This window comes from Dicentrarchus labrax, unplaced genomic scaffold (genome assembly GCF_905237075.1).
Source record: "Dicentrarchus labrax unplaced genomic scaffold, dlabrax2021, whole genome shotgun sequence".
Taxonomy (NCBI): domain Eukaryota; kingdom Metazoa; phylum Chordata; class Actinopteri; family Moronidae; genus Dicentrarchus; species Dicentrarchus labrax.
Genome location: NW_026136706.1, coordinates 1,529,700 through 1,555,589, shown reverse-complemented (window position 1 = coordinate 1,555,589; position 25,890 = coordinate 1,529,700). Strand labels below are relative to the sequence as shown.

Here is a 25,890-nt window from a genome sequence, read left to right as displayed (position 1 = left end):
CCGAAGGGTGAGACGCTGTTCCTTCAACGGAGCCCGGCCAGCGATCGTATCCTTGCCAAGGAAAGAACCTAAACGCGTGCAACCAAAAACGGTGAGAAAGAATTTAAATTGTTAAAAGGGAAAACATTTGAAATTAATCAAATCATTGATTAAGTAGAAGTGCACTTAAAATTAAAAAGCCTCTCCTTCTGCGCCGGCAGTGCAGTGAAGCAGGGAGGTCCGGAGCTAGCAACTCTCACCCGGACTATGTGGTGTTTAACTGGACTTCCAAGGTTAAACAGAAGCACTTAGGGGGTAGACAGACGTGTCTTAGTCAACTAACAGGGAAGTTAGGACTAGAGAATGGGATCTTTGCAAAGTAAACAACGTAGTTGCTCGGAGCTGGAACCAAGAGGTCCAAATAAATTATCACCACTGTGCCATTTTATGAACGAAAGATATCCTGGTAGTTGTGCGCAGCTTGATGTGTGGGTGAGACTAGGATTCCCAGCAGAAGGCAGCTTGAGTGACAGACAATTAGCACAACTGAAGGAGAAACTAGAGAGAAAAGAAGGGAGTGATAATATGAAGCACTTTCAAAGAAACAGAAAAAGGGATTTACACCCTTTAAGGCAGATTGGAATGTGGAAAGAAGAGAATCAGAAGAGAGTAAGACGGCAGATAAGGAGTCAGAATAAAAAAGAAGAGGTAGGGAAAGGAAAGAAAGAACAGAAATTGAAGACACAAAATGTTAACCAACAATTTCCTCTCTTGTCCGAGCTGAACCCTGGGAGAGTGCACCCTGATCTGGACTCCGCTCCACCGCCACCGTACAACCCAGCTGTACCACAGCCCGTACTTCCAGCTCCGGTACCTGCATCCCCAGCAGCGGCCACCCCAACACAGGCAGAAGCAGGGGCCAGCGGTGGGGGACCGGCAGACAACACCAGAAGCAAGACGAAGATGGAAAGCGGACACAAGGACGAAACAGTTTGGCATGACACCGCCCCTGAACTGGTGTGCCCGATGGTGGAGGTGGCGGGACCTGAAGGCCTAATGTTGGTCCATCGTCCCTGGACAGAGTCAGACCTAATCGACGCCGTCGCTCACCTGCCCCGGCCAGAAAAGAACTCCACTCAGTGGGCAAAAGAATTTGAACATTTCTGCAGAGATTATAGGCCGACCATGAGAGAAATACAAAGGCTGCTGCAAAAGAACTTTGGGACTCAGTATCACAAAATAAGGGGCTATTTCACTGAAACCAGACTGCCCCTGCGTTTAAAAGATCCAGTATGGGATAATAATGCCAACCAAGACTATCGAGACTCAATTGCCGCACTCTGCACAGAGATTCAGGCTGCCTTCCCAATTCCACAAGACATGACCGCTCTGGAGCTAATGAATCAGGGCTCTGACGAGGCTGTGGGCGCATTCCTGGCGCGCCTCACTACTGCCTTTGACTGTCATAGCGGTATGCAGCGCCCAAATACAATGGGAGGCTCCCCACTCACAGCTTATGAATCAAACTTAAAATGCCTTTTCCTAAGCAGAATGCACCCCTCACTGGCAGAAGCCTGCCGCCGCTCCTGTATTACCTGGAAAACCTGTAGCTTGGCAGAGATTTTACAACATGCTGAGCATGAAGAAGACACTCAAAAGCGTCAGGACGCACAAAGGAAGAAAAAGAAACAGGAGAGGCTGGACGAGGCCCAGCTGACCATGTACAATGCAATGGCGAGCGGGGCACGAGGACGAGGGCGAGGACGGGGAAAAGGCAGATTCCGAAACGCCGTGCGGGCAGGGGACGTGGCCCCTGGGACCCAGAAGAATGTTTCAACTGCAGAGGAAAAGGACATTGGGCGAATGAATGCCCACACCCCAGGAAAGCAGCTGAGGAAACCTCCAGCTGAAACGGTGGCGATGGGCGGACCCCAGAGGACCAGGAGTCACCCAGGGCGAAGCAAGATGATGAGGTAATGCACACACACACTCAAACACAAGATAAAGATACAAATGTAACATCAGAAACACCCAGGAAGAAAAGAAATCCAAAGCACCTTCCTCAAGACGATATATTTGTATATACAATGTATCATGATGAAAGCTATAGAAAATTTCCCACATTGACCTTGTCTGTTAGCGGACATGATGTGACATTTTTGGTAGACTCAGGAGCTACAGCATCTGTTTTGACTGCGTCAGCTTTACCTTACGCTCCCAAACTCAGCGTTAGAACCTGTTTAACTGTTGGTGCTAATGGAAAGGCGTGTAGAGACAGTTATTCAGCCCCTATCCAGTGCGAATTAGATAATCAGGTGACTAAACATTCATTTATTATTTCAAAGAACTGTCCAATCAATCTGCTAGGCAGAGATCTGATGTGCCGTTTTGGCATAATTCTCCACTCCACCCCGGACGGGGTAAAAGTTTTGAAACAAAGTAATCCAGACCATTCACTCACAACACTAATGTCTAAATATAGCCCACTTGAACTGCTCTATGTCTACGAATGGCAACTATTGCATAACTCACTCTCACATACTCCAGAGGCGTTGACGTCATTCGCACACACACACAGCACACAAGCAGGGAGTTTTATGACACGACAGGGATTGCACTGCACAGCACATGTCAGTGAAGGGAAAGACACAGAATTTGAGAAAGATTGGTGCGCGAAAGTTGAAGAGTCAGAGGAGTTAAGTTTGACACACATTTACTGGACAAAGTCAGTTGCTGTTGTTTCTGTTACTCTCTCTGCTGCACAAGACCAAATTTTTCAGAATATAACCCCACACATCTCTCTGGCGAAGCCCGAGTCGTGGAAATGGCAGGACCTTGGCCCCTGGCTCCGAGGCAAACACGGGTGTTCAGATTTCTGCAGAACGATGGATCCTAGGACTGAGTACAGTGAAACCGGTGATGTATATCGCACAGCAGTAACATCTACAGTGCAAGTTAAAAGAACAGTAGAACTGTTAGAGAACAAACCACGTGGTTCATCTGTGTACACAGTCATGACAACTGAAAGCATGCCAGCTGAACTAACACAGGTGCCGGATTGCCTCTGGGCAAAACATAAGTACGATGTTGGACTTATGAAAAATGCGACACCTTTGGTGATTCATCCAAAATCAGACTACAGGCCTTGTTTGAAACAATATCCTTTAAAACAGGAAGCCATAGATGGCATCACACCGGTGTTTAAATCCTTACTAAAAGCAGGAATAATTGTTCCATGCAATGATTCACCAGTACGTACTCCAATATTTCCTGTTAAGAAAATTAGGGATGAGGATCAACCAAGAGAATGGCGTTTTGTACAAGATTTGCAAGCAGTAAATGCTGCAGTACATCCGCGTGCGCCTGAAGTTTCCAACCCACATACCATTCTGTCTCTCATCCCCCCAAACGCAACTCATTTTTCGGTTGTAGACTTGGCCAATGCATTCTTTTCCGTACCAGTCCATCCTGAAAGTCAATATTGGTTTGCATTCACCTTTCAGGGGCGTAGCTACACCTGGACCAGATGTGCACAAGGGTACTCGGAAAGTCCTACGTACTTTCATCAGCAGCTGAGCCTAAATTTGCAAAATTTTGAATTTCCATCAGGTTCCGTCTTATTAGCTTATGTAGACGACCTTATGGTGGCCAGCCCCTCAGAGGAGGCATGCAAAACAAACACGATTGCACTATTAACATTTCTGGCTAACAGCGGTCACAAAGCCAGCTTGTCCAAATTGCAATTTGTTCAGACAAAAGTAGCATACCTGGGACATGTGATCACAGCAGAGGGCAAATCCCTCTCTCCCAAACGAATTGCAGCAATCCAAAATGTTCCTAGGCCAGTAACAAAGAAGCATGTGCTGAGTTTCCTAGGAATGACGTCATACTGCAGACAGTGGATCCCTAACTACTCAGAGCGAGAGGCACCCCTCTCAGCTACAGTCCATGGCAAGAAGTTGACAGCTCATGGCAAAATTACATGGACCCCAGAAGCAGAAAAGGCCTTTGCAGATTTGAAATGTGCACTTGTAAATGCTCCAACACTTGGCTTGCCAAATCCAAACAAGCCATTTGTACAGTTCATTGATCAAAAGGGTGGATATGCCACTTCTGTCCTCTGCCAAAAACATGGAGATAAACTCAGACCTGTTGCTTATTTTTCTACAAAGCTGGATCCAGTGGCAACAGGTCTCCCTCCCTGTCTTCGAGCTGTAGCAGCTGCAGAGAAGGCAGTGATAGCCTCTAGAGATTTAGTAGGCTATTCTGAGCTCATACTTATGGTACCACATGCTATAGCTCACATTCTGCACACACAAAAGACATCGCATTTGTCTGCGCAGCGCTGGTTGAGATATCACACCACATTGTTGGAAATGCCTAATGTTACTGTCAAACGATGCTCTACTTTAAATCCTGCTTCTCTCCTCCCAACACAGGAAGATGGCGATGACTCAGAAAACTTTCATGACTGTGTGCAGATTCTGGAGGAAGAGTGTTCGCCAAGGGTTGATCTGTCAGACACACCTCTCCCAAACGCTGACCTCAAGCTGTTTGTGGATGGTTCTGCATCAAGAGACAAAACAGGCATCAATCAAACAGGTTTTGCTGTAGTCACTCTACACGAAATTGTAGCATCAGGCAAATTACCATCTCATTTTTCAGCACAAGCTGCAGAGCTAGTAGCGCTCACCAAAGCATGCAAACACGCTGAGGGCAAAATAGTGAACATCTACACAGACTCTCGCTATGCGTTTGGGGTGGTTCATGACTTTGGGGCCCTTTGGCGACACAGAGGTTTTCTCACCTCCTCTGGCAAACCTGTAGCTAATCACCATCTTGTTTCTGATCTTTTGGGTGCTATAATGTTGCCAGCAAAAGTTTCTGTGATGAAATGTGATGCTCACACTAATAACTCTGATCCTGTCTCTGTAGGAAATGCCGCTGCTGATGCAGCAGCAAAGGCTGCTGCTGTTAAAGGTGACATGTTTCACATCCTCCTTTCCTCCTCACAGCCGGACGTTAACCCATGTGCTGATCTCCCCACCATCCAACAACTGGCAACCGCCGCAGAAAAGGCGCAATGGTCAAAAGCTGGAGCCACATTTTCGAACAAAATTTGGTTTGGGCCTGATTCTAAACCATGTTTGCCACGTGCCCTCTTTCCATACTATGCTAAATTAGCACATGGAAAGGACCACGTGGGCAAAGGGGGTATGAGTATAGCAATAAGTGCTAACTGGTATACCAGAGGGTTTTCAATTTTTGCCTCTGATTACTGTAAAAGGTGTATCACATGTGCAACACATAATGCTGCGGGAGCTCAAAAGGTTATGCAGCCCGGTCATCCTCCTCCCCAAGGCCCTTTTCAATACTGGATGATGGATTTCATAGAACTCTCACCATGTGAAGGAAAGAAATATTGTTTGGTGTTGGTGGACATGTTCAGCAAATGGGTTGAAGTTTTTCCTTCCTCCAAACAGGATGCAGGCGCAGTGGCCAAGGCTCTCCTCAGGGAGATCATCCCACGGTGGGGAATTCCCACAAAACTCAGCAGTGATAATGGTCCAGCTTTCATCCATCAAGCTATGAAAGAAATGTCTGAATTTCTCGGTTATGACCTTAAACATCATTGTTCTTATCATCCACAGAGCGGCGGTGCTGTTGAAAGGGAGAATGGCACCATTAAAGCGAAACTCAGCAAATGTTGTGAGGAAACTGGTTTGACGTGGATAAAAGCACTCCCTCTTGTGCTTTTCCACATGCGCACGCGAATCAGAAACAAACATGGATTGAGTCCATTTGAGGTAGTTTATGGGAGGCCTCCTAACACAGGGCTTAGATCAGGGACTGCTTCTTTAGACTCTAAACTGTATGATGACGACATGTTGAACTATTGCATAACTCTCACAGCTTCCCTTTCAGCTCTCCACTCTCAGGTGAAAGCCGTACTGCCCACGCCAGCTGACACACCACAGCACAACTTCAAGCCTGGTGACTGGGTGGTGATCAAAGACTTCAGGAGAAAACACTGGAAGCAGCGGCGGTTTCAAGGGCCGTTCCAGGTCCTTCTCATGACTCAGACTGCAGTAAAGGTTGCTGGGAAACTTCCTTGGGTCCACGCTAGCCACTGCAAGCGCATCCCGGAACCCTACGACGACTTCCAACCACCTGTTGGAACAGGAGGGAAGTAGCGTGCCAAGCTACCAACGGAAAGTAGCGTGCCAAGCTACCAACGAACGTATCGGAGACCGTGTTGTGAGCCAATCACCTCACTTATCTTGTGTGGTCGGGGAGAGAGAGGAGGGTAGTAACCCGAGTTTCTCAAGCTGCAAGAAGGTCACACATAGATAAGTGTGGTAGGAGGTTAACCCACGTGTCAAAGATGACGCCATCACAAGGACCCCCATGGCATCCTTTCAGACACCCAGGTTTTTTGTGGTCTGCGTGGTACTATTTGTTTTCTCCTTATCCTGACTGTACTGATTGTTATCCCAGTGTTATGGTTCGAGACACGACACATATCACGAAACACTAAGACCCTCAAGCCCAAGCAATGAGACACACGTAGCTAAATCAAGACCACGCAGATCCACTGCAATTTATAGAACAGAAGGGGTGCGGGTAATACCAAAGGGGCAACATGAGGATATTGAATCCATCAAGAAACGCAATGCATGGTACTTATACGCTGACCTTACAGCTAAGCAACACTTTTCGTCTTCCTGCATAGTCTGCTCGCTCGCAAATCCACCATTGATGGTAGTTCCATCACCCCTCAGTTTCTCCTCATGTGCAGGCCAGTATCTTTTACGGGGATTAACTTCTCACATTGTTCATTTTTTTGTATCTTTTGATGTTGGTCACAGATGCCTATGTGTTGATTCTGTTACAGGCTGTTCTCCCTCACAGGCCTGATGACGTGGTATCTTAAACCTTGACGGCTTGATATCACAGAAGTTTAATTACCTGTGAGCTGTATGACCTTCCTGTGTTACTTTAATTACTAATGTCACTATTATACTAATGTTTATCACAACATTTAACATGTTATTGACAGTCACGGGCCAAGCTCTTTTATTTTTTCTCATCCACTTAAGTGATCAGGTATGATCAAAAGAGGGGAGATGTAGAGGAAAAAAATATATATTATTATCATTCAGTATATAATCCTTGTGTTAACTGTGATTCTTTGTGTTACACCACTCTGTAGAAGGCTGTTTCCGCTGCACTGCAAATTAACTTGCTGTCTTAATACAAGGACAAACCACATTTGCTTCATGTAATACATGACAGGCTTAAAGATAGCCCGACCTACACATGTCTGATAAACTACATGATAACCACCTGCATACAAGGACGGACACATTTATAGCCTGGCTTGAACATCTAAACTTTTTCCTTTTTCTTTTGGTCTGAGAAGGGAGTGGGCCCTCATTTGGGAATGCCTCCCTTATTTGTCCCTGACATCTATCTCTTTATGAAACATCACAACTCTTTGTTCTTATGCATATAAAAACCCTGGTATTAATGCATTCTTCATCGACTCATCGGGAGACACTGACTGTTACTTGTTGATGTCGATCCTTCTGCGCAGAAGCTTTGAATAAATATACAAAGACAAATTTCTCTTTGTTTGGTTTTTCCTTTATTCGGTCAAACTTCCACCACAGGTTCCTTAGATGATGCTTATTTTACTGATGTAGGTAAAACCCACTGATGCTGTAAAAATATTCCGCCATCTTGGATTTTTTAGTAAAGCTATTTTTTGCTTCTTTTGGCACATATTTATATCTAATTTCTGATTTCACCAAAATCAGTACAAAGCATATTTAGATGCGACCTTCATTCAGTTCAAATCCATTTTGAACGTTGTTGGAAACATTTGGGGTAATGTAAGTACACAACTACATACAGAACATAAAGCCAGAGTTTATACACTACTTAATGAGGAAATGTTACATATTAAAGCTCTGATACATGTCTGAAGAGGCTCTTTAAGAAAACATCTAATTTTATTCAGACCACAGTGTGTCTCTACAGCATGTTGGCATCACAGGAGTCAGGCTGCAGGATCTGCAATAGAAGCTTTGAACATCAACCACTCTGGTTCGATGTCCCCAGCCTCCACAGGGAGGCCGGAGAAACTCCTCCTGAGGTGGGAGTTGAAGATCTCTCGGACAGGGTCCCCCTCCAGACGTTCCCAGTTCACCCATACTACACGTTTGGGCTTCTCTCAGATTATATCTTGTGTTCACCTCATCTGACCCCGACGGCCACCCTCCTTGCCACTGTCGCCAAGGTCTTGCTCATGCTTGGAACTGTTGGGAAAGTGTCCTCAGATAACTTTTGTTATGAATTAGCGCTATACAAATAAATCATTTCAACGCAGTTATCTTTTGAACACTGTACACACTGGTCGTACTTTATACATCTGACCCCTGCAGTTTTAGGATTTGAACACTCAGGGGCCATTTTGGGAAAGCTTCATTTTGGGGGGAGAAAACTGCTGAGATGAGAGAGAGAAAAATATGTTTACAATGACTTAATGTGGATGTACTCTCACACAGCGTAGGGTGGCGGGGTGTGACACACGGGAGGGAGGGAGGGAGGGAGGGAGGGAGGAGGAAGAGATAAATGTAGTGTCTGATTCACAGAGAGTTCAGCAGCTTCTCTTCTCTCTGATGATGGAAGAAGTTGAACTCTGCTTTCCACAACTCAACACCTCCTGCAGGAGACCTGAGCGTCCTCAGTCTGAGGCTCGGCTCATTAACATCCTGCTGTTCTTCATCTCTGTGCTCACTGCCGCCCTCAACCTGCTCGTCATTATCTCCATCTCCCACTTCAGGCAGAGATCAACCTCTCAGCTTCACCATGTTTACTGTTATATTATAAACCAGTGTGAGCTCAAATAACGTCAAGATTCTGTAAAATGTTCAGAATTTATTTGAAGGCTTGTAAAACTGTTGGGAATGTGTAGAAAATCCTCTGTGTGTGAATTCTGTGCACGAATGAGGTTATCAGTCATGCACAGAATTTATCCTCAATGTTGTTTTCTACAACTATAAATCTCCTCACAGCTTCCACAAACTGCAGAGATAATCTGTGTCAGTAGGGATTCACACAGACTGAGAGCTGTTACTGTCTGAATGCTGTTACGCTGAAATGAGGACCAGTGTTTTTTACTTCATTGTGCGTGCGTGTGTGTGTGTGTGTGTGTGTGTGTGTGAGAGAGAGTACCTGCTTCCAATCTGCACTCACAGGCTGTCACACAGAGGACCCAACTAGTATTTTTGCAGAAAGAAAAAGAAAATAACGAAGCATGTTTCTGCAATTTGGCACATATATTCAATGTCAGAACTAAATCACTGTTTGTAGTTCAGTAATCTTCCTCTGTAATATTCAGGTAAATGCTATTCATGTTCATTCAATCATCTGTGCTGTTATAGTGTTGTTAGCTGATCAATGCTGCCACTATATCCAATCTGCTTTAAACACATATTCACATAGAAAGATCATATCTGCACTACAAATTCATTTACAGAACACAGATACAGTCAGTGCTTCACTGAAATTATTCACAGAGGGACGAATATTAAACTGGCTGTGCACTGAATGCTGTTGCACCCTCGTAGAACCTGAATATAAAACTATGTATTATAAAGTATATAATAATATTGTTGACATTGACTCTATTTGAGCTCATGAAAATATGACTATAATAATAACTCTCTGTGTGACTTTAATATTTGACTGTAGATTGTTTCATGTTGTGAAAGTTTCATCTGTGACAAACAGATCTCGTTGGAGCTGCACAATTAATTGTATTTAATAATTGTAATATTATCAGAATCTCAGTTTGGCCAAGTCATTACAAATTTGTAATGCAAAGACGATCATTCCCACGCTAATCATAAAACATATTGCAATATGATGTTTTTACTATATTGTGCAGCCCTGTTGATAATAATAAGGTTTATTTATATTGATACAGGCCGCCTACAGATGATCTAACAGGATGTAAACATTTTGTGACTTTCTGTTTATTGTCCGACTGACTGCAGCTTTCTGTGACCTCCTCCTGCTGCCATCATTTCCATCGGGCCTAACGTGTTCCTCCTCTCCCCCGCAGGAAGCTGCACTCCCCCACCAACCTCCTCCTCCTCTCTCTGGCAGTCTCAGACTTCTTCGTGGGCCTCCTGATGTTCTTCCAGATCCTGCTCATAGACGGCTGCTGGCCCCTGGGGGACGTTGTGTGCATCCTGTATTATTTAGTGGCCTACATCATCACCTCCGCCTCGGTGGGAAACATGGTGCTCATATCAGTCGACCGCTACGTGGCTATCTGTACGCCGCTGCATTACAGCCTGAGAGTGACCAAGAGCAGAGTTAAAGCGTGTGTGTTTCTGTGCTGGAGCTGCTCCGTGCTCTGTCAGACCGCCATGCTGAAGGACAACCTGGTGCAGCCGGGCAGGCATCACACCTGCTCCGGTCAGTGCTTGACCGTCAACCGCAACATTGCAGAAATCGTCGATTTCATTCTGACCTTTATCGGGCCCATCACTGTCATCGTGGTTCTGTATATGAGAGTGTTTGTGGTGGCGGCGTCTCAGGCTCACGCCATACGCTCTCGCATTGCAGCCGTCCGGTGCTCGGTGACCGTAACCGCCAAGAAGTCTGAGATGAAAGCAGCCAGAAACCTGGGTGTCGTCGTAGTTGCCTTCCTAGTGTGTCTTTGTCCGTTCTGCTTTATCACCATCACAGGACAGGACAAGGTGCTCGACACGTCCTCTGTGGTCTTTGTGATCTCTCTGTTCTACTTTAACTCCTGTCTGAACCCACTGATCTACGCCTTCTTGTACCCCTGGTTTAGAAAAGCTATCAGACTCATTGTGACTCTTCAGATCCTGCAGCCCGACTCCTGCAAGGCCAACGTGCTGTAGAGACACTTCATCCTATTATTCCATAGTTTATCTTTATAATAAAGTTACAAATCACATGATTTAATAATGCAGAGTCTTTTTATTGATTTATTGTTGTGAATCCTGCAGTTACATAACTTTGGCAAACAGAACATAAAATCTTCTCCCAATAATACAAATAATTCACTAATATAATCCAACTGATTAAACTTTCATTCATTTTTAATATTTGTGTGGAAATTCTTAATAAGGATTACCTCTTTGAGGTGTTTACAAAGGGTTTGCAATGACAAACGTACCATATAAAACATTAAGATCAGATAGACCTTATTGATCCCAAACTGTATCGAGTTGAATTGATCCCATAAAGAGAAGAAAGGGCATTTTTAAACAGGTGGTGAGATGATATAGACCGAACATTTACAGGTAGACTTTATTTTCTAAGTTTTAGGAAATCATTTGACTTTAATTGATTGCCACACACAGTCTCACATTATTATCTTCACTCTTTATTCATATGCTTATTCTTCTGTACGTTTTGGGGCCACATCTACTCACATTTTTTCAGTTAAAAACATAATTCAAATGTTCACAAACTCTTAAAAAAAAATCTGAATAAATGGCTGATAACTTATGAACCATTAGAAGTAGAAAAAAACATGTTTGTAAAGTGGGTTCCTTAGATGATGCTTATTTTACTGATGTAGGTAAAACCCACTGATGCTGTAAAAATATTCCGCCATCTTGGATTTTTTTAGTAAAGCTATTTTTTGCTTCTTTTGGCACATCTTTATATCTAATTTCTGATTTCACCAAAATCAGTACAAAGCATATTTAGATGCAACCTTCATTCAGTTCAAATCCATTTTGAACGTTGTTGGAAACATTTGGGGTAATGTAAGTACACAACTACATACAGAACATAAAGCCAGAGTTTATACACTACTTAATGAGGAAATGTTACATATTAAAGCTCTGATACATGTCTGAAGAGGCTCTTTAAGAAAACATCTAATTTTATTCAGACCACAGTGTGTCTCTACAGCATGTTGGCATCACAGGAGTCAGGCTGCAGGATCTGAAGAGTCACTATGTGTTTTAACAGCTTTTCTAAACCAGGGTTTCAGTGACTCTGGTGGGGTAATGCAGAGGGTCACAAATCGCCACATAGCGGTCGATTGATATGAGCACCATGCTTCCTACAGAGGCACAGATGAGGGTGATCGGTAGGAAGGAATACAGAGCACACACGAGGTCACCCAGGACCCAGCAGGTCCCGGTCATGAGGACTTCAATCGGCAACACCAGGAGGCCCACAAAGAAGTCTGAGACAGCCAGAGAGAGGAGGAGGAGGTTGGTGGGGGAGTGGAGCTGCCTGCAGAGAGAGGTTATCATCACTGTGTATCATCACCAATATTATCACCAAAAAGAGCTGTGCAATAAACACAGTAAGAATACTTTAAAGCCACAGTACATCACAATAAAAAGAGAGCTAAGGGCTCAAATTGAGTTCAATAAGATTGTTAGTGTGTGCAGAAATAACCTGAAAGTCTGTGGTTGTACATCAGCCTCTGTAAACCTGTGAAAACACTCTGCAGGAGAAACTGAAGTCTGTGGAAACAAATTCTACAACTCCAACTCTTCTAAACCTTCCAAACTGTTTTCACAAGTACACAAAGGCTCATAGACAACACAAGCTTTGAAATTCATTCTGAACATTTGACAGAATGTTATTGACGTTATTTGAGCTCACACTGGTTTATAATATAACAGTAAACATGGTGAAGCTGAGAGGTTGATCTCTGCCTGAAGTGGGAGATGGAGATGATGACGAGCAGGTTGAGAGCAGCAGTGAGCACAGAGATGAAGAACAGCAGGATGTTAATGAGCAGATCTTCAGACTGAGGAGGCTCCGGCCTCCTGCAGGAGGCGTTGAGGAGTTGTGGAAAGCAGAGTTCAACTTCTTCCATCATCAGAGAGAAGAGAAGCTACTGAGCTCTCTGTGAGTCATCGATTCATTTATCTCTTCCTCCTCCCTCCCCTCTCAAACCCAAAGGGAGAGGAAGAGGGCATCATTTCTAGTAATGTTGGGCCCCAATGTGAGTACATCTAATGGTGAGCTCAACTCTACTACATTATTCTCTGAGATTATGAAGTCAGTAAATACAGACACCACTACTCGTGCACTGAGGCCTCCTTTACACCACTGTCCAAAAGCCAAACTTCAGACTGACTTCTCCAACCGGAAGGACCACACCATCAAAGAGATATGGCATACCGTTCAGTGCTGCAGTTATTCTTCACATCCCTGGTGTATAAAGGCTTTAAGCAAGGTAGTGCAGACATCCCTCTTCTCAGCACCGTCTGCCAGCCAGACATTTTAATTCTAGGTCTATCCAGTGGTCTCCTGTCAGTTGGATGTCCACCGGCAGACGGCCAGGAAGCATCCTTATGAGATGCTGGAACCGAACTGGCTCCCTTCGACACAAAAGATCAACGGTTAGACGCTGACCTCCCTCCTGATATCTAACCTCCTTACTATCTCTAAGGCTGTGGATTTTGGAGATCAAGCAGCTTCCATCTACGATCTCATTCTTTTGGTCAATATGGTTGACCATAGGTAAGGTTCACCAATCTTTGTCAGCACCCTGGCATACGCTTTACCAGGGAGGCTGAGCACCCCAACAATTAGGACTACCTCTGATCTCCATGGGACTACCACTGCGGTCTGCCTGTCGACAAGCACTGTCCCCAACCTTCATACAACACAGACAGTCCCACAATGTCCAAAACCTTCAGCTACTCGAGGAGAATGTCATCCCTGCCTGACACCTTGCGACTGGGGAGCTTCTTAACTCCCTCACAGACCTCTTCAGGGATATAGGTAGGGCCTCCAAACACTGCCTCATCCACACAGGATGTGTTGGTTGGGTTCAGGAGCTCCTTAAAGTGCTCTTTCCACTGCCTGACAACATCCACAGTCATGGGTTGCAGTTCTCCTCCCCGCTGAACACTGTTTGTGTCTTGTGACTGGTTAAGAGGGCTAGTTTTTTTCCTGGACTGCCCCCTAGACTCCATAGAGGAGGTGGGTAAGAGGAGGATATTAGCCAAGCTGATGTCAATCATGCACAACAACTCTCACCCCCTGTATGAGACTGTAGGGTCCCTGAGCAGCTCCTTCATCAACAGACTGCTGCACCCACAGTGCAAGAATGAGCGCTATTGAAGGTCCTTTATTCCAACAGCTGTCGGACTCTTCAACTCATTAACAGACTGTTTGTCTCTAACGTCTGCCAAAACTTATCACCGTCACTGTTTTTTCACTATTTAATACCTGTTCTGTACAGTTTTACATACATGGTGGCGATTGGTGCCTTCAAGGACACAACTCCTGACATCACACACCTACACGTACCCACCCACCAATCAGCACCCGGAGGTATACATATACCAGCATTTGAATGAAAAATGTCTTGACTCACTCACTGGAGGAAGAGGCTTCGTCCGTCCAAAAGTCAGTACATCGTTTAGCTTGCCAACTCTTAGAGAGAGGGATCTATGCACTTCATGTCAAACTGAAAAGTGACAGGTACCACGCCCCCTGCCCTTGTGCCCGGTCAAAAAGGTCAAATCGATCAATGATCATCTGATACTTCAAAGGTTGTTTTTAAGGGGTCTAATAGATAGAGATGCCCCCCCTCCCTAACGGTAAACATTTAGCCCCCCTCCAGATGGTAACCTTCAATAGATTGTACACGGTCCACCCCGATCCTATGGCGGTGAACCTTTAAAACTCTCAAAAAGGGTCAAAAAGGTCAAGGGTTGTTTTCCAGACGGTAAACTTTTTAAGTTAAAGTCAATAGATTATGCATAGTTGATAAATATTTTAAAACTTTAAAAATACTTTGTTCTTATATGGTACGATGATAAGTGACAGGGGGTTAATAAAGTACTATAAAGTAATGAAACGTGTCTTAGATGGATACTTTCAGGACTCTGCCAATCTCTGAAGTGAGGCTTTGTTAAGAGTTCTAATAGTTAATATTACAGAGGTCGTCATCTACCGCATACCTCCAGAGGGTAAACGTTTATACACAACAGCCTCAATAGTCTGTATACGGTTGCAACTGTTATAAGTACCGCCATGCTTAAAGAGAGTTTATCTGTTGCGGACCACACCAGACTGACGACATGTCTTGCGGTAAAAAACTTTTTTTCATTGTAATATTTCACCATTGCTTAATATATTAAATACAACTTGTGTATTTTTGAAGATAACTTTAACCAGGAGGATCTCCGATATGCACCCTGTACCGGTAAGTAAGCTCTATTTGTTTTATTATATTAAACTTTTAACATTTTTTTTTAATTAACTGGTTTCTCTTAACTGATTTGTCTTTTTTTAAATAGTAGCAGATACGGGTTACGTACCCACACACACTGTGTTAGGTACATTTTGTTTTATTTTTTTCATTCTATTTAAAAAAAAAAAAAAAAACCTCTAATATGAACGGTGAAAATCTACTTACAGCTTTGGTTGACGGCCTGGAGGACAGTTGGGATGGAAATGCCTTAGAATCCATTCAAGAAGCCGAAAATCAAGCCTTGCAGACCCCCAATCGGATCCAGGTACCCACAACCCCAACACGGGTTGAAGAAGACCTGAGGAGCGGTGTGTCTCTGCCGTCGCGGTCGAAAACACCCCAGAAAAGACCACATCCTTGTGTGTTTCACGGGGAAATTGGTGGTATTTGTGAAGAGGATACCCCAGCAGCATCCCCGGACACACCGGTACAGAAAAAGAGGAGAGACACCCTCAGCCCCGGTAGTGTGGATCAGGCCCCTACAGCTGTGGTGAATCCTTCGCTAGAGGCCCCGCTGCAGAGGTGCGAGAGGCCGCAAAACCAACAGCGGACCCCGGATCCTGAAGCCGACGGAGCACCAGACGTGCAGGGTGAGAACTTTTAATGTTTGAAGCCTTTTTGTGTGTTTTTTGAGTCCTCTAAGGAGTGGTTGTTGAACCTTGCCGCTCCAGCGTTCAAATGAATCAATCATTACGTTACCGTGTCTGTAGCGTCATCCGCCGTGATGACGTCTTGTATTTTTATAGGCTACATACACACGTATGCGTAGAAACAGGTTAACAAAACATGTTTGTTATGAAATACCTCAACAGGCCGCAGAACTGTTACAACAGCGGCTGATGTCCATGCAGTACCTAGCCCCAGCTACATGTTAACAACCCCAGGATCTCAGGCTCTTCCATGCCGGTCTGTGTCACCTGCACCACGCACACCTCTCGTGGTTCCAGAGACACCGTCGCCCCCTAGGGTCCGAGGAAGATCACAACCTCAAAGTGGTAGAGCCGCCAGAAGACTATTTGAAGGCGCGTTTGAAAATAAATAAAATGTGTATATATATATATAGACTACATTGGTCTGCATAAAAGTTTTAAGAGTTAAAGTTTTCTTATCATCTTTTGTTTTTACAGAAACTGCTGTAGGAGGAGTCCAACTGGGAAGTGGGCCAACAACATCCTCTGACAATCAGCACATGAATGCCATAGTGTTACTCTGTCAAGTCATGCAGACTTTTATTTCCTCAGTCGTTACCGTATGTGAAAAAATGTAAAGGCAAGGTATTATTTTAATTGAAAAAATAAATAAAATAAAAATGAACGAAGAATTGGCTTTGACAATCGCTCATATAAATCAAATTCCTGTCAAAAATGATCTTTTTGAGGACTTGAACAATGCTCTCAGGGCTTTAAACTACTTTCCTGCAGAAACGGATGTTTCTGTAGACCAATCTAGACAACAATGTTATGACCCCATTGAAACCATTGACAATGCACTCTTGCTTTTAAACCAAAATCTGTCGCCATCTTTTTCTAATCAAAATGAGTACACCCAGGATGAGCCACTTGCAGATTCAGACTTACAGATTCCACCCGCTCTGCAACAGGGTAGGGGTCTGAATGAGGCGGGTCCTTCTGTTGAAGAGAGGGATGTGTCTAGAGAGGACGGGGGAATGGGAGATACATCGCACGGTCACTTTAACACGCATAGATTTAGACGTATCTTCACGGTGCCCCCTCAGGGAAACGTACCCGATATAGCAGCATTTTATAGAGATGTGATAGGGGTAATTAGAGAACTGTCTGATGATGCTTTACAGTTGGCTAGCCGTAATGATGTGATACAGTTGGAGGTGGTGGGTGAAAATGTACAACAACATGTCTCAGTAGTTGTAGATGATGACGGTGATAATGTTCTGCCAGTTTTTGAAGGGGTGCTTGACCGGTTAGTGCAATCTAACAATAACATTGTTCATGATGAGAATCTTGAATTAATCGTGCAGGTTGTACAGAACCCATCAGGGGGTGCTAAACGTAAACTGGAGAAAACTTTAGATTGTGAAATAGTTGACAAGAAAAGACGACACCTGTACGTTGTAGACAACAGAGCTGATCGTCTCTGCTATGCCATTAGCCTAGCTCACACTCTCGAGCCCACTTTTACAGACAGCCAGTGTGTGAAAATGGGTAGGTATTTGCAGCATCAGGTTGGTTTGGATGATCAGACACCCGTTACTTTTAGTGATGTGGGTAAATTTGAAGAGATTCTGGGGCGCAAAATTGTGGTGTTTTACAGAACAACCCACGGCAAGCCCCTCTCACACTTTGAGACGACTTTTGCAGATCGTTCCAGACCTCTGTTCTTATTTTTACTGCAGAATCATTACTATGGGATAAAAAATCTGAAAGCATTTCTGGGCACTGGATTTTTCTGCAATTATTGCTACAAAGGATTTAACTGCTCCTATGTGCACAGTTGTAAAGGTTACTGCCAGGTTTGCAACGACCCCATCTGCCCCACGCAGCCGCTCAAACCTGTGGAATGTTCAGATTGTCATAGAAAGTGCCGTTCGCTTTCCTGTTTCGCCAGACATAAAGAGGTAAAACCTAGCGCTATGAACATGCGACCGTTTATCCTATGTGATCAGGTGAAAAAATGTCAAAAGTGCCGGCTGTGTTACTACGTCAACATGACCGATGGTAAGAAGGTGCATCGTTGTGTCACCCCAAAGTGCAAAATCTGTGGGGGTAAATTACCGACTGATGCTAAAACACATTTGTGCTATATTCAACCCTTCTCAAGGAGACAGAGCATCCTGATCTGATCTTTTATGACTTTGAAACCTTTGTGGGTAAGAAAGGTGAGCATGTACCCTTTCTAGTGTGTGCAAAGACATTGGCGGGTGTGGAGAAAGTGTTTTACGGGGCAGAGTGTGTTAAACGTTTTCTCTTGCATTTCAGGAGCAAACAATACAGGGAAAATGTTTTTTTAGCACATAATTCTAGAGGTTTTGACAGCTACCTGATCTACAGGGTATGCTGAAAGAGGGTGTAGCACCGCAGCAGATTCTCATGACAGGGAGTAAAATTCTCAGTTTTGAGGAGCCTGATTATCAACTTAAATTCATAGACTCCCTCTCTTTCCTGCCTATGCGTCTTAGCGCTATGCCCAAAGCCTTAGGCTTTACTGACCAGTCCAAGGGGTATTTCCCGCACAAATTCAGCTCTGAGACACAGCTTAGGTATGTTGGGCCCTTCCCCCGCCCCCTCTGCCTATGGTGTGGAACGCATGGGGGAGCGTGAGCTGGAAGAGTTTAACAAATGGTACACAGAAGCCTGTCAGGGTACCTTTAACTTTAGGGAGGAAGCTCTGCACTATTGTAAAAATGATGTTGACATTCTCTCCAAGGGTTGTGTTAAATTCAGAGACCATTTTCTGAGTGAGGCTGGTGTGGACCCCTTCAACTCCATAACCATAGCTTCAGCCTGCATGAAGGTGTTTGTCACCAACTACCTGCCCCCTGAAACACTCGCTGTGCCATGCCCTAACAACTACATGCAGCAGTGTAAAAGATTCTCCACAGCATCGATTCAGTGGTTAGAGTGGGTAATGTACACACAAAAAATCTTCATACAGCATGCTCTAAACAGGGGGGAGAAACAGATTGGCCCCTACACGGTAGATGGGTACGCTGAGATTGATGGTGTAAAACATGTCTGGGAATTTCACGGTTGTTTTTATCACGGTTGTCCTCTGTGTTTTAGTCCTACAGGAACATGTCCTCTGAGAGGCGTCACCTTTGGGGAGTTGCACACTGATAGTGAGCAGAGACTGCTGACGTTAGAGGTCGAGTACAACGCTCGTCCTACCGTCATGAGAGAGCATGATTGGGTGGAGATGAAAAAATCAAAAGACGCAGTAAAAAAATTTCTGCATGATTTTGAGCTCCCAGAACCTCTCAGCCCACGCAAAGCTCTTTATGGCGGTAGAACGAGCGCTTTGAAGTTGAGACACACAGCTGGGCCCGGTGAAATGGTGCACTATGTGGACTTCACTTCTCTGTACCCCTATGTAAATAGCGCATGTTCTTACCCCCTAGGTCACCCCACCATCATCTACAGAGATTTTGGGGACCCCAGAGACTACTTTGGGTTAATCAAGGCCACCGTTTACCCCCCTCGTGGTCTCTTTTTCCCTGTTTTACCATACAAAAGTTTAGGAGGTAAATTAACCTTTCCTCTCTGTCGCACCTGTGCAGAAACCAACAATCAGAGTGGTACCTGTACACACTGTGATGAGGAGAGATCATTGACGGGTGTGTGGGTCACTGTAGAGTTTAACAAGGCCCTGGATTTAGGGTACAGAGTGGGTAAAATTACTGAAGTGTGGCACTTTGACAAAAGTAGTAACTCTGTGTTTGCAGATTACATACATGCTTTTTTAAAAGGTAAGCAGGAGGCTTCCGGCTACCCCTCTGAGGCGACTGATCAGGAGAGCCGGGAAAAGTACATCAGAGATTACCAGATCCATCAGGGTATTCTGCTAGATGCGGGTAAGATTGAGTCTAACCCCGTCAAGAGACAGGTTGCCAAACTAAGCCTCAACAGTCTTTGGGGAAAGTTTGCGCAGAGAGACAATTTGTATCGTACCAGCATCGTCTCTGATCCTGAAGAATTTTTCAGCTACTTGTTTTCAGGGTTATATGAAGTCAACTACTTTAATATGCTTGCCGACAAGAAGGCTTTAATGCGATGGAGATACGGCGATCGCTGTGTACATCCCCCCGGTAAGCAGAGTAACATATTTGTTGCAGCATTCACCACAGCACATGCACGCCTCAAACTGTACGAATGTTTGGAGAAGTTGCAAGAGAGAGTTCTCTACATTGACAACTTAATCTATGTAGTGAAGGAGGGTGAGACGTCTCTGGAAGTGGGTAACTATCTGGGTGATTTGACCGATGAATTGGATGGTGACAATATTCAGGAGTTTGTAGCAGCGGGTCCCAAGAGTTACGCCTACCAAACTAAATCCAAGAGAAAGGTGGTTATGCGCGTAAAAGGCATTACACAAACGCAGGAGTGTTGTGAGGTGGTAAACTTTGACAGCGTCAGAGAACTGGTGGAGGGGTACATCCAAAATTCAAGACAAGGTGTGATTGAAGTACCGCAGCACACAATCACTCGTGATAAAAGAGGCTTTGTGTTAAAAAACTTGTCATTCCGGAAAAAGTTTAGAGTGGTGTATGACAAAAGGCGTCTCTTTGCTGACCTTTTGGTCATTAAAACTAGATTTTTTTTATTTTTTTTTATTTTTTCAGACTTGCTGTTATGGAGGAAATTGATTTTGAAACCCGTTTCATATTCCCTTTTTCCTGTATGATTGTAGGTCCCAGCGGTTGTGGGAAAACCTACTTTGTAAAAAATGTATTACAAAACTGTGAACGTGTGATGAATGTTGTACCTGAAAATATTGTATGGATTTATACCTCCTTTCAACCTATGTACAATGAATTGCAAAGGATGAATAAAAAGATAAAATTTGTTCAAGGACTACCTGATTCTTTTGAAGATGAAAACCTGTTCCCTCCCGAACAAACACATCTGATTATTTTGGACGATGTTATTTTTCAAGCCTCCAACCATCCTGAAGTGGTCAAGATTTTTACACAGTACAGACATCACAGAAACATGAGCGTCATGATGTTGACACAAAACATTTTTCATCAGGGCAAACACAGTCGCACCATTAGTTTGAACAGCAATTATTTGGTGATGTTTAAAAACCCCCGGGATAAATTACAAATGAATATATTAGCGCATCAAATCTTTCCATCCCAAAAGGCATATTTCTTAGAGAGTTTTGAAGATGCTACCACAGAGCCTCATGGGTATTTAATAGTAGATCTCACGCCCACCTGTCCAGAACGGTACAGACTGAGGACGGGTGTACTTCCTCATCAACAGTCAACAGTGTATGTGCCCAAGTCATCAGCCTAGACCATCATGTCGGCTCGTATAAAAAGAAATGCTCCCTTACTCACGGCTTTGTATCACGCTACACCCAAGAAACGTAAAGACATTCTTAGCCACGGTTCTCCGGACTTTATTCAGACGCTTTGTGAGATTGCTCTAAATCTTTTAAAAGGTAACATCCCCTTGTCTCCATCTCAGTTAAAAAAACTGAAAAGGCAGAAAAAAGCCATCAGACTCCTGGCTAATAAGAATGCCAGTTTATCAAGCAAACGCCAAACTCTAAAGAAGCAGTCCGGTGGTTTTATTTTACCTCTCCTGGCAGCCGTTGTACCTATGTTAGGAAATCTTTTAGGGGGTATTGCTAGAAGATCATTTATTAAAAAATGTCTCTGAAGAAGACGCAGAAACTGTTTCTCGTCTCACCCCATCAGTTAAAACGTCTCACTCAACCGACTGCATCTATCAGAGAAACAGCGGAGGAGGACTTGGATGCTAGAATGAGGGATGTATTAAATGAACAGGGATTGAGTTCTTATGAAAAAATTAAAAAGTACAACGCTTTACTGCAAAGATATTTGGCCTTCTCCAAGCAGGATCAGAGAGACGGACAGAGGGTGACTCTGACTCTACAGAGGGGACAGGAGAATGATCAGTCTGAGCTTTTAGACGCTAACGTACAACCGTCTCAAGATGCTCAGGTACCCGCCGGATTGGATCACACGGTCGATGAGGTTTTGAAAAGTCTACCCCAGCGAGAGCGCAAGAAAGCGGAATATATCTTAAATAAATTATACGAAAGCACAGATGGGTGGAGTTCAAAGGGTGAATTTGTTTATAAGGGAAAGAGCATGAAGGGATCTCATATGATTGATTTATTCAAACATCTTTCGTTACCTTATAGAAAAACAAAAACACAAACCCCACCCCCCGCAGGCTGGTCAGAATTTCTAAATACTCTGTCAGAACTGAACATCCCTTTATCCTCTGTGAATAATCCTCGTGCTCGTGAACAGTACCGTAACATTAAAACGTACACTGGCGACTCTCAAAATATCAGTTTTGAAAGTTCTGATCAAAAAACAACAGCACAAGTGTAAGCAAAAGAATCAAAATCTGTAACAATCCTTAAACAATTGTAAGGAACAACTACCCTGTTTTGAGGTAGTGTGGTCTTTACTTTTGACACAACGTTGATATTTTCTCACAAAGTTGTACACCATATCGTCATTTTTCAGCACATCATCGCTGTACAAAGATAATACATTGTCGAGAGATAAACCGCAAGCCCTATGGCAGAGATAAAAGATGCAATGATGACCGCAGACGTTTGACAGGATGTCCTGCAGTTGTCTATCATGGTACATGATGTTTTCAGAACGTTTTTCCAAAAACTGTAAGATACTTGAGGGGTAGTGATCGGTCACTGGTGAAAAACCATAAGAATCAAAAAAGGTAGCTCCGTCGTTCTTTTCCAATGTTAAAGCTAACCAGTGCTCCCCTGGCATATGGGCCGGATGTGTGTTGACTATGAAGTAGGCTGGAAGTCTAAAGGACGAATTCAACAAGGGAAGCTGATCGGAGGCCCACACGCCACAAAATCCATCTCCCAGCAAACAGCGTAAAATATTTTCTATTTGAAGAGTATCCATGTTTCTTTTTTAATAATAATCCACCAGAACCTGTCTTTTAGAGTCGATCTCTAGAACCGAATCGTAACAGGCGTAGACTATGAGCGTAGTGGTTTGTGGCCTGTTGTGAGATTAAAACACAAACAGCGTATACCCTGCATTAAAATCTTCACGGTTGATGCTCAGGGGTAAATCCTTCAGATGTCTTCCGGTGGACAAAAACATGTTGTAAAACTCTCTGACTGATTGTCCGTTGTTAAATTGGGGCTGGAGTGCCTTAGCAGGATGCTGTCTGCCATTCTGACAGAGAGCCAGATATTCTACATCATTGTGCATGAAATCAAAGGGGGATAGGTCTCTTCTGCCTGTGAAAGCCTTATGGTGTACCATGGCCAAGACTATATATTTAGGCATGACACCCAGAAAGAGATTCTCCTGGTTGCATATCCTAGAGTTCGCAGGGATAGAGTATGTTTTTACATTAACTCTTGAAAGCGGATAGAGTGAATTGCCTTTCATTAAGGCTGCTACATGACCTAAGCGGACGGCTGGAGCCACGGTGACTTTTTTAACAAACAGCGAGGCCCCCATTATTTTCAGACGGAAGGTAGAGTTGTGAGCCCCTGTGAGACAGAAAGCATCGCTGGCTCGGGTCAGCTTGATTCTCAAATCAACAGAGTTTAACAAAAGTCTCTCGCAGAAAAATATGTCCCCGCGCAGAGGACCCAGCAGTTGTACCTCTCTGGAAAGTGCTGTGAAAGCGGCTCTCTTGTTCAAACCTTCATTAGCGCCATCATCAACGATTATGGAGTTCATAGCACCCGCTGTATCTTTGTAAAATAGACCCGCTGTGAACTGACTCTTGAGAGTATCCTCTGAAAAGTTGAGCAGAGTCTCAATCATGGCTCTGTATGGATGTGTGGCGCTAGATTGTGAAATTAATCTATCCCCCAGAATAACGTCGCATTGGCTGAAAATTGTATTTAGAGGGTAATTGATGGGACCCACTGGCGCGTCGTTAGCCAGGTTTGTGCCATCTGCGTTGGTGATTTTCACCCGGAGATGCAAAAGGGTGTCGTTTAGATCCAGATACTTTTCACCGCCTCCAGGTATGAAAAACTCTATAGGACCCCCGTCTGTGATGGCTGACACGGGGGAAATTTCTGTATAGATTTTATCATCGATAGAAAGCTGCGTCATAGGGGCTGAAAATAAATCCAGCTCCGCCAGAGTACACTCAGGAGATTTCTGATGCAAAAGAGCCATGTTTTATTTTTGCAGTGTAATATTGTACTGATCATTCAAATATATCAGAGCTCAGTCCAGGCCTCTGCTTCAACAGCCTACCGTTCAAGACTGATCTTTTCTTATTAGAGCTTGTGCGTTTATTAGAACCGGGGCGTACCCCTGGAGGTCGCCTCCTCTTCCTGCGCGACAATACCATAATACCGCCTGAACCCTCTTGCGCCTGATCGTTGGACCTCCCCACAGCACGGCTAAACACATCCGTAGCAATGCTGCCTGCAGCCGCCTTAAGATGTGGTTTGGCTATAGTAAAGCCTCTCTTTACCAGAGGGGCCACAAAGCGAAACAATTTGGAGAATAGAGATCCTAAGCCACGCCCATACATAACAGGTGCCCCATAAAATCCGGGTAAAGCCCCACCTACTTGACTCTCATAATAATTTACAAAACGGTGAGGATCCTCTCTCATGCTTATCAACGCCATTTTTTTAACGTGTAATGCGTCTTATTACTTGACATCGTTACTATCGCTGCTCGGGCGATACTGAATGATGTACGTGTAGACGTTGCCTTTTTAAGTTTTTGGTCTAAAGTGAAGCGTTACGATAGTCTTCCCATACATAAATCTTATCGACTTGTTTTGATCCGATTTTAGCTCAATCTGAATGTTTTCAATGTGTTGTCTGGACACCGGTAAATAATAAGCAGGGTTGAAGCGCTCTGTGATCATACTACCGTAAGACCCCTTGATATCTACCACTCTGAGGAGTGGAGCATGAGCATCACCAACCAGCTGGGGCTGTACAACATCGCTATAACAGTATATGTGGTAAAATCCCGCGCTGACATCCGCCGGCAGAGGCGCTGTTAATCGATCACATTTGAACCATTCTCCAGGATGCATACCCATCAGATAAGACTTGGGTGCTTCAAAGCGTAAATGTGTTTGACCTCCGGCTTGCAGTTCAAATCTCTTTTGAGTTTCGTGAAAATTTAGATAGATATCAGAATTAATTTGCCTTAAATAAAGGTCCATCTCTTTTTTAAACTGGTTCAAGCTTCCATAATGACCCCCTCTAAACTTTTTTATATGTACTTGAGACTCGGTCGCGTTTTCTTTGGGCTTTTCCCTCCAAAGAAAGTATGCTTCATCCGGTAGTACGTTATACCACGTGTGCGGGTATGAAATCTCGGTCAGAGCAACCTCCCATTCTCCTTTTAAATCAATATGTTGTGCTAAATCCACCCTGTAACTGGCGATCGTGTTATCTTTGAAAACGTCTAAGCTAGCGTTGGAAGGCAGGGTGATGAAAAACCCCTTGTCCTTCGGACCGTACATGTTTGAATAATACACAACTCTCGTGTACACCTAGGTTTTTATATATTTTTTAAAACGGAAACCTTGACCCAGCTGTTGAATTTTTCAGGCCAGTTTTTCCAACGTACAAAAGCTTGCTCTTCACCTCTGACTGTACGTCGTTTCAATATCTCCTCTACAGCGTAGACTTTGTCTTTAGACGCTTTTACTTTTTGCAACTCTGCCTCATAAAAGGAACCTTGTATGATCTCATCATCATAATCTTTCAGTTTGTAAACAGGTGGTTCACGAGGAATGCAATCGTGTATTGTGAACACCTCGTCCGTAAAACTCTGTTCATATTTTTTATCAAACACACCCCTCACTTTTGATATTCTGACTTGATCCCCCTTTTTAAAATTCATTTTTAATTCACCTCTCTGAGTGGCTGTGGATGTACCGTACAGGTTTTGAAACACTTGGAAG

The 25,890-nt window shown here is 44.0% G+C and overlaps 4 protein-coding genes across 8 annotated transcripts; 3 read left to right on the top strand and 1 right to left on the bottom strand.

Annotated features, from left to right (window-relative positions):
- The first annotated feature begins 97 nt into the window (after positions 1-97).
- LOC127365109 (uncharacterized) lies at positions 98-7,604 on the top strand. Of its 4 annotated transcripts, none has more exons than XM_051402839.1 (3): positions 98-1,952; positions 2,790-2,895; positions 4,419-7,604. In XM_051402839.1, the coding sequence occupies exons 1-3, from the start codon at positions 343-345 to the stop codon at positions 6,171-6,173; spliced, it is 3,471 nt and encodes a 1,156-aa protein (XP_051258799.1). In that variant the 5' UTR covers positions 98-342; the 3' UTR covers positions 6,174-7,604. The 4 variants fall into 4 exon arrangements, with proteins under 4 accessions (XP_051258799.1, XP_051258801.1, XP_051258802.1 ...); XM_051402841.1 differs by having other exon boundaries at positions 5,905-6,045; XM_051402842.1 differs by lacking the exon at positions 2,790-2,895 and having other exon boundaries at positions 5,905-6,043.
- A 1,050-nt stretch (positions 7,605-8,654) lies between these two features.
- On the top strand, positions 8,655-10,981 carry LOC127365150 (trace amine-associated receptor 13c-like). The gene is made up of 2 exons (XM_051402986.1): positions 8,655-8,827; positions 10,112-10,981. The coding sequence occupies exons 1-2, from the start codon at positions 8,664-8,666 to the stop codon at positions 10,920-10,922; spliced, it is 975 nt and encodes a 324-aa protein (XP_051258946.1). The 5' UTR covers positions 8,655-8,663; the 3' UTR covers positions 10,923-10,981.
- Positions 10,982-11,579: 598 nt separating this feature from the next.
- LOC127365161 (trace amine-associated receptor 4-like) lies at positions 11,580-13,205 on the bottom strand. Of its 2 annotated transcripts, none has more exons than XM_051403013.1 (2): positions 12,657-13,205; positions 11,580-12,276 (listed from the first exon to the last, which is right to left on the bottom strand). In XM_051403013.1, the coding sequence occupies exons 1-2, from the start codon at positions 12,872-12,874 to the stop codon at positions 12,012-12,014; spliced, it is 483 nt and encodes a 160-aa protein (XP_051258973.1). In that variant the 5' UTR covers positions 12,875-13,205; the 3' UTR covers positions 11,580-12,011. The 2 variants fall into 2 exon arrangements, with proteins under 2 accessions (XP_051258973.1, XP_051258974.1); XM_051403014.1 differs by having other exon boundaries at positions 12,708-13,205.
- A 2,202-nt stretch (positions 13,206-15,407) lies between these two features.
- On the top strand, positions 15,408-16,307 carry LOC127365800 (uncharacterized). Its single transcript, XM_051404290.1, has 2 exons — positions 15,408-15,855; positions 16,078-16,307. The coding sequence occupies exons 1-2, from the start codon at positions 15,408-15,410 to the stop codon at positions 16,305-16,307; spliced, it is 678 nt and encodes a 225-aa protein (XP_051260250.1).
- The last annotated feature ends 9,583 nt before the right edge of the window (positions 16,308-25,890 follow it).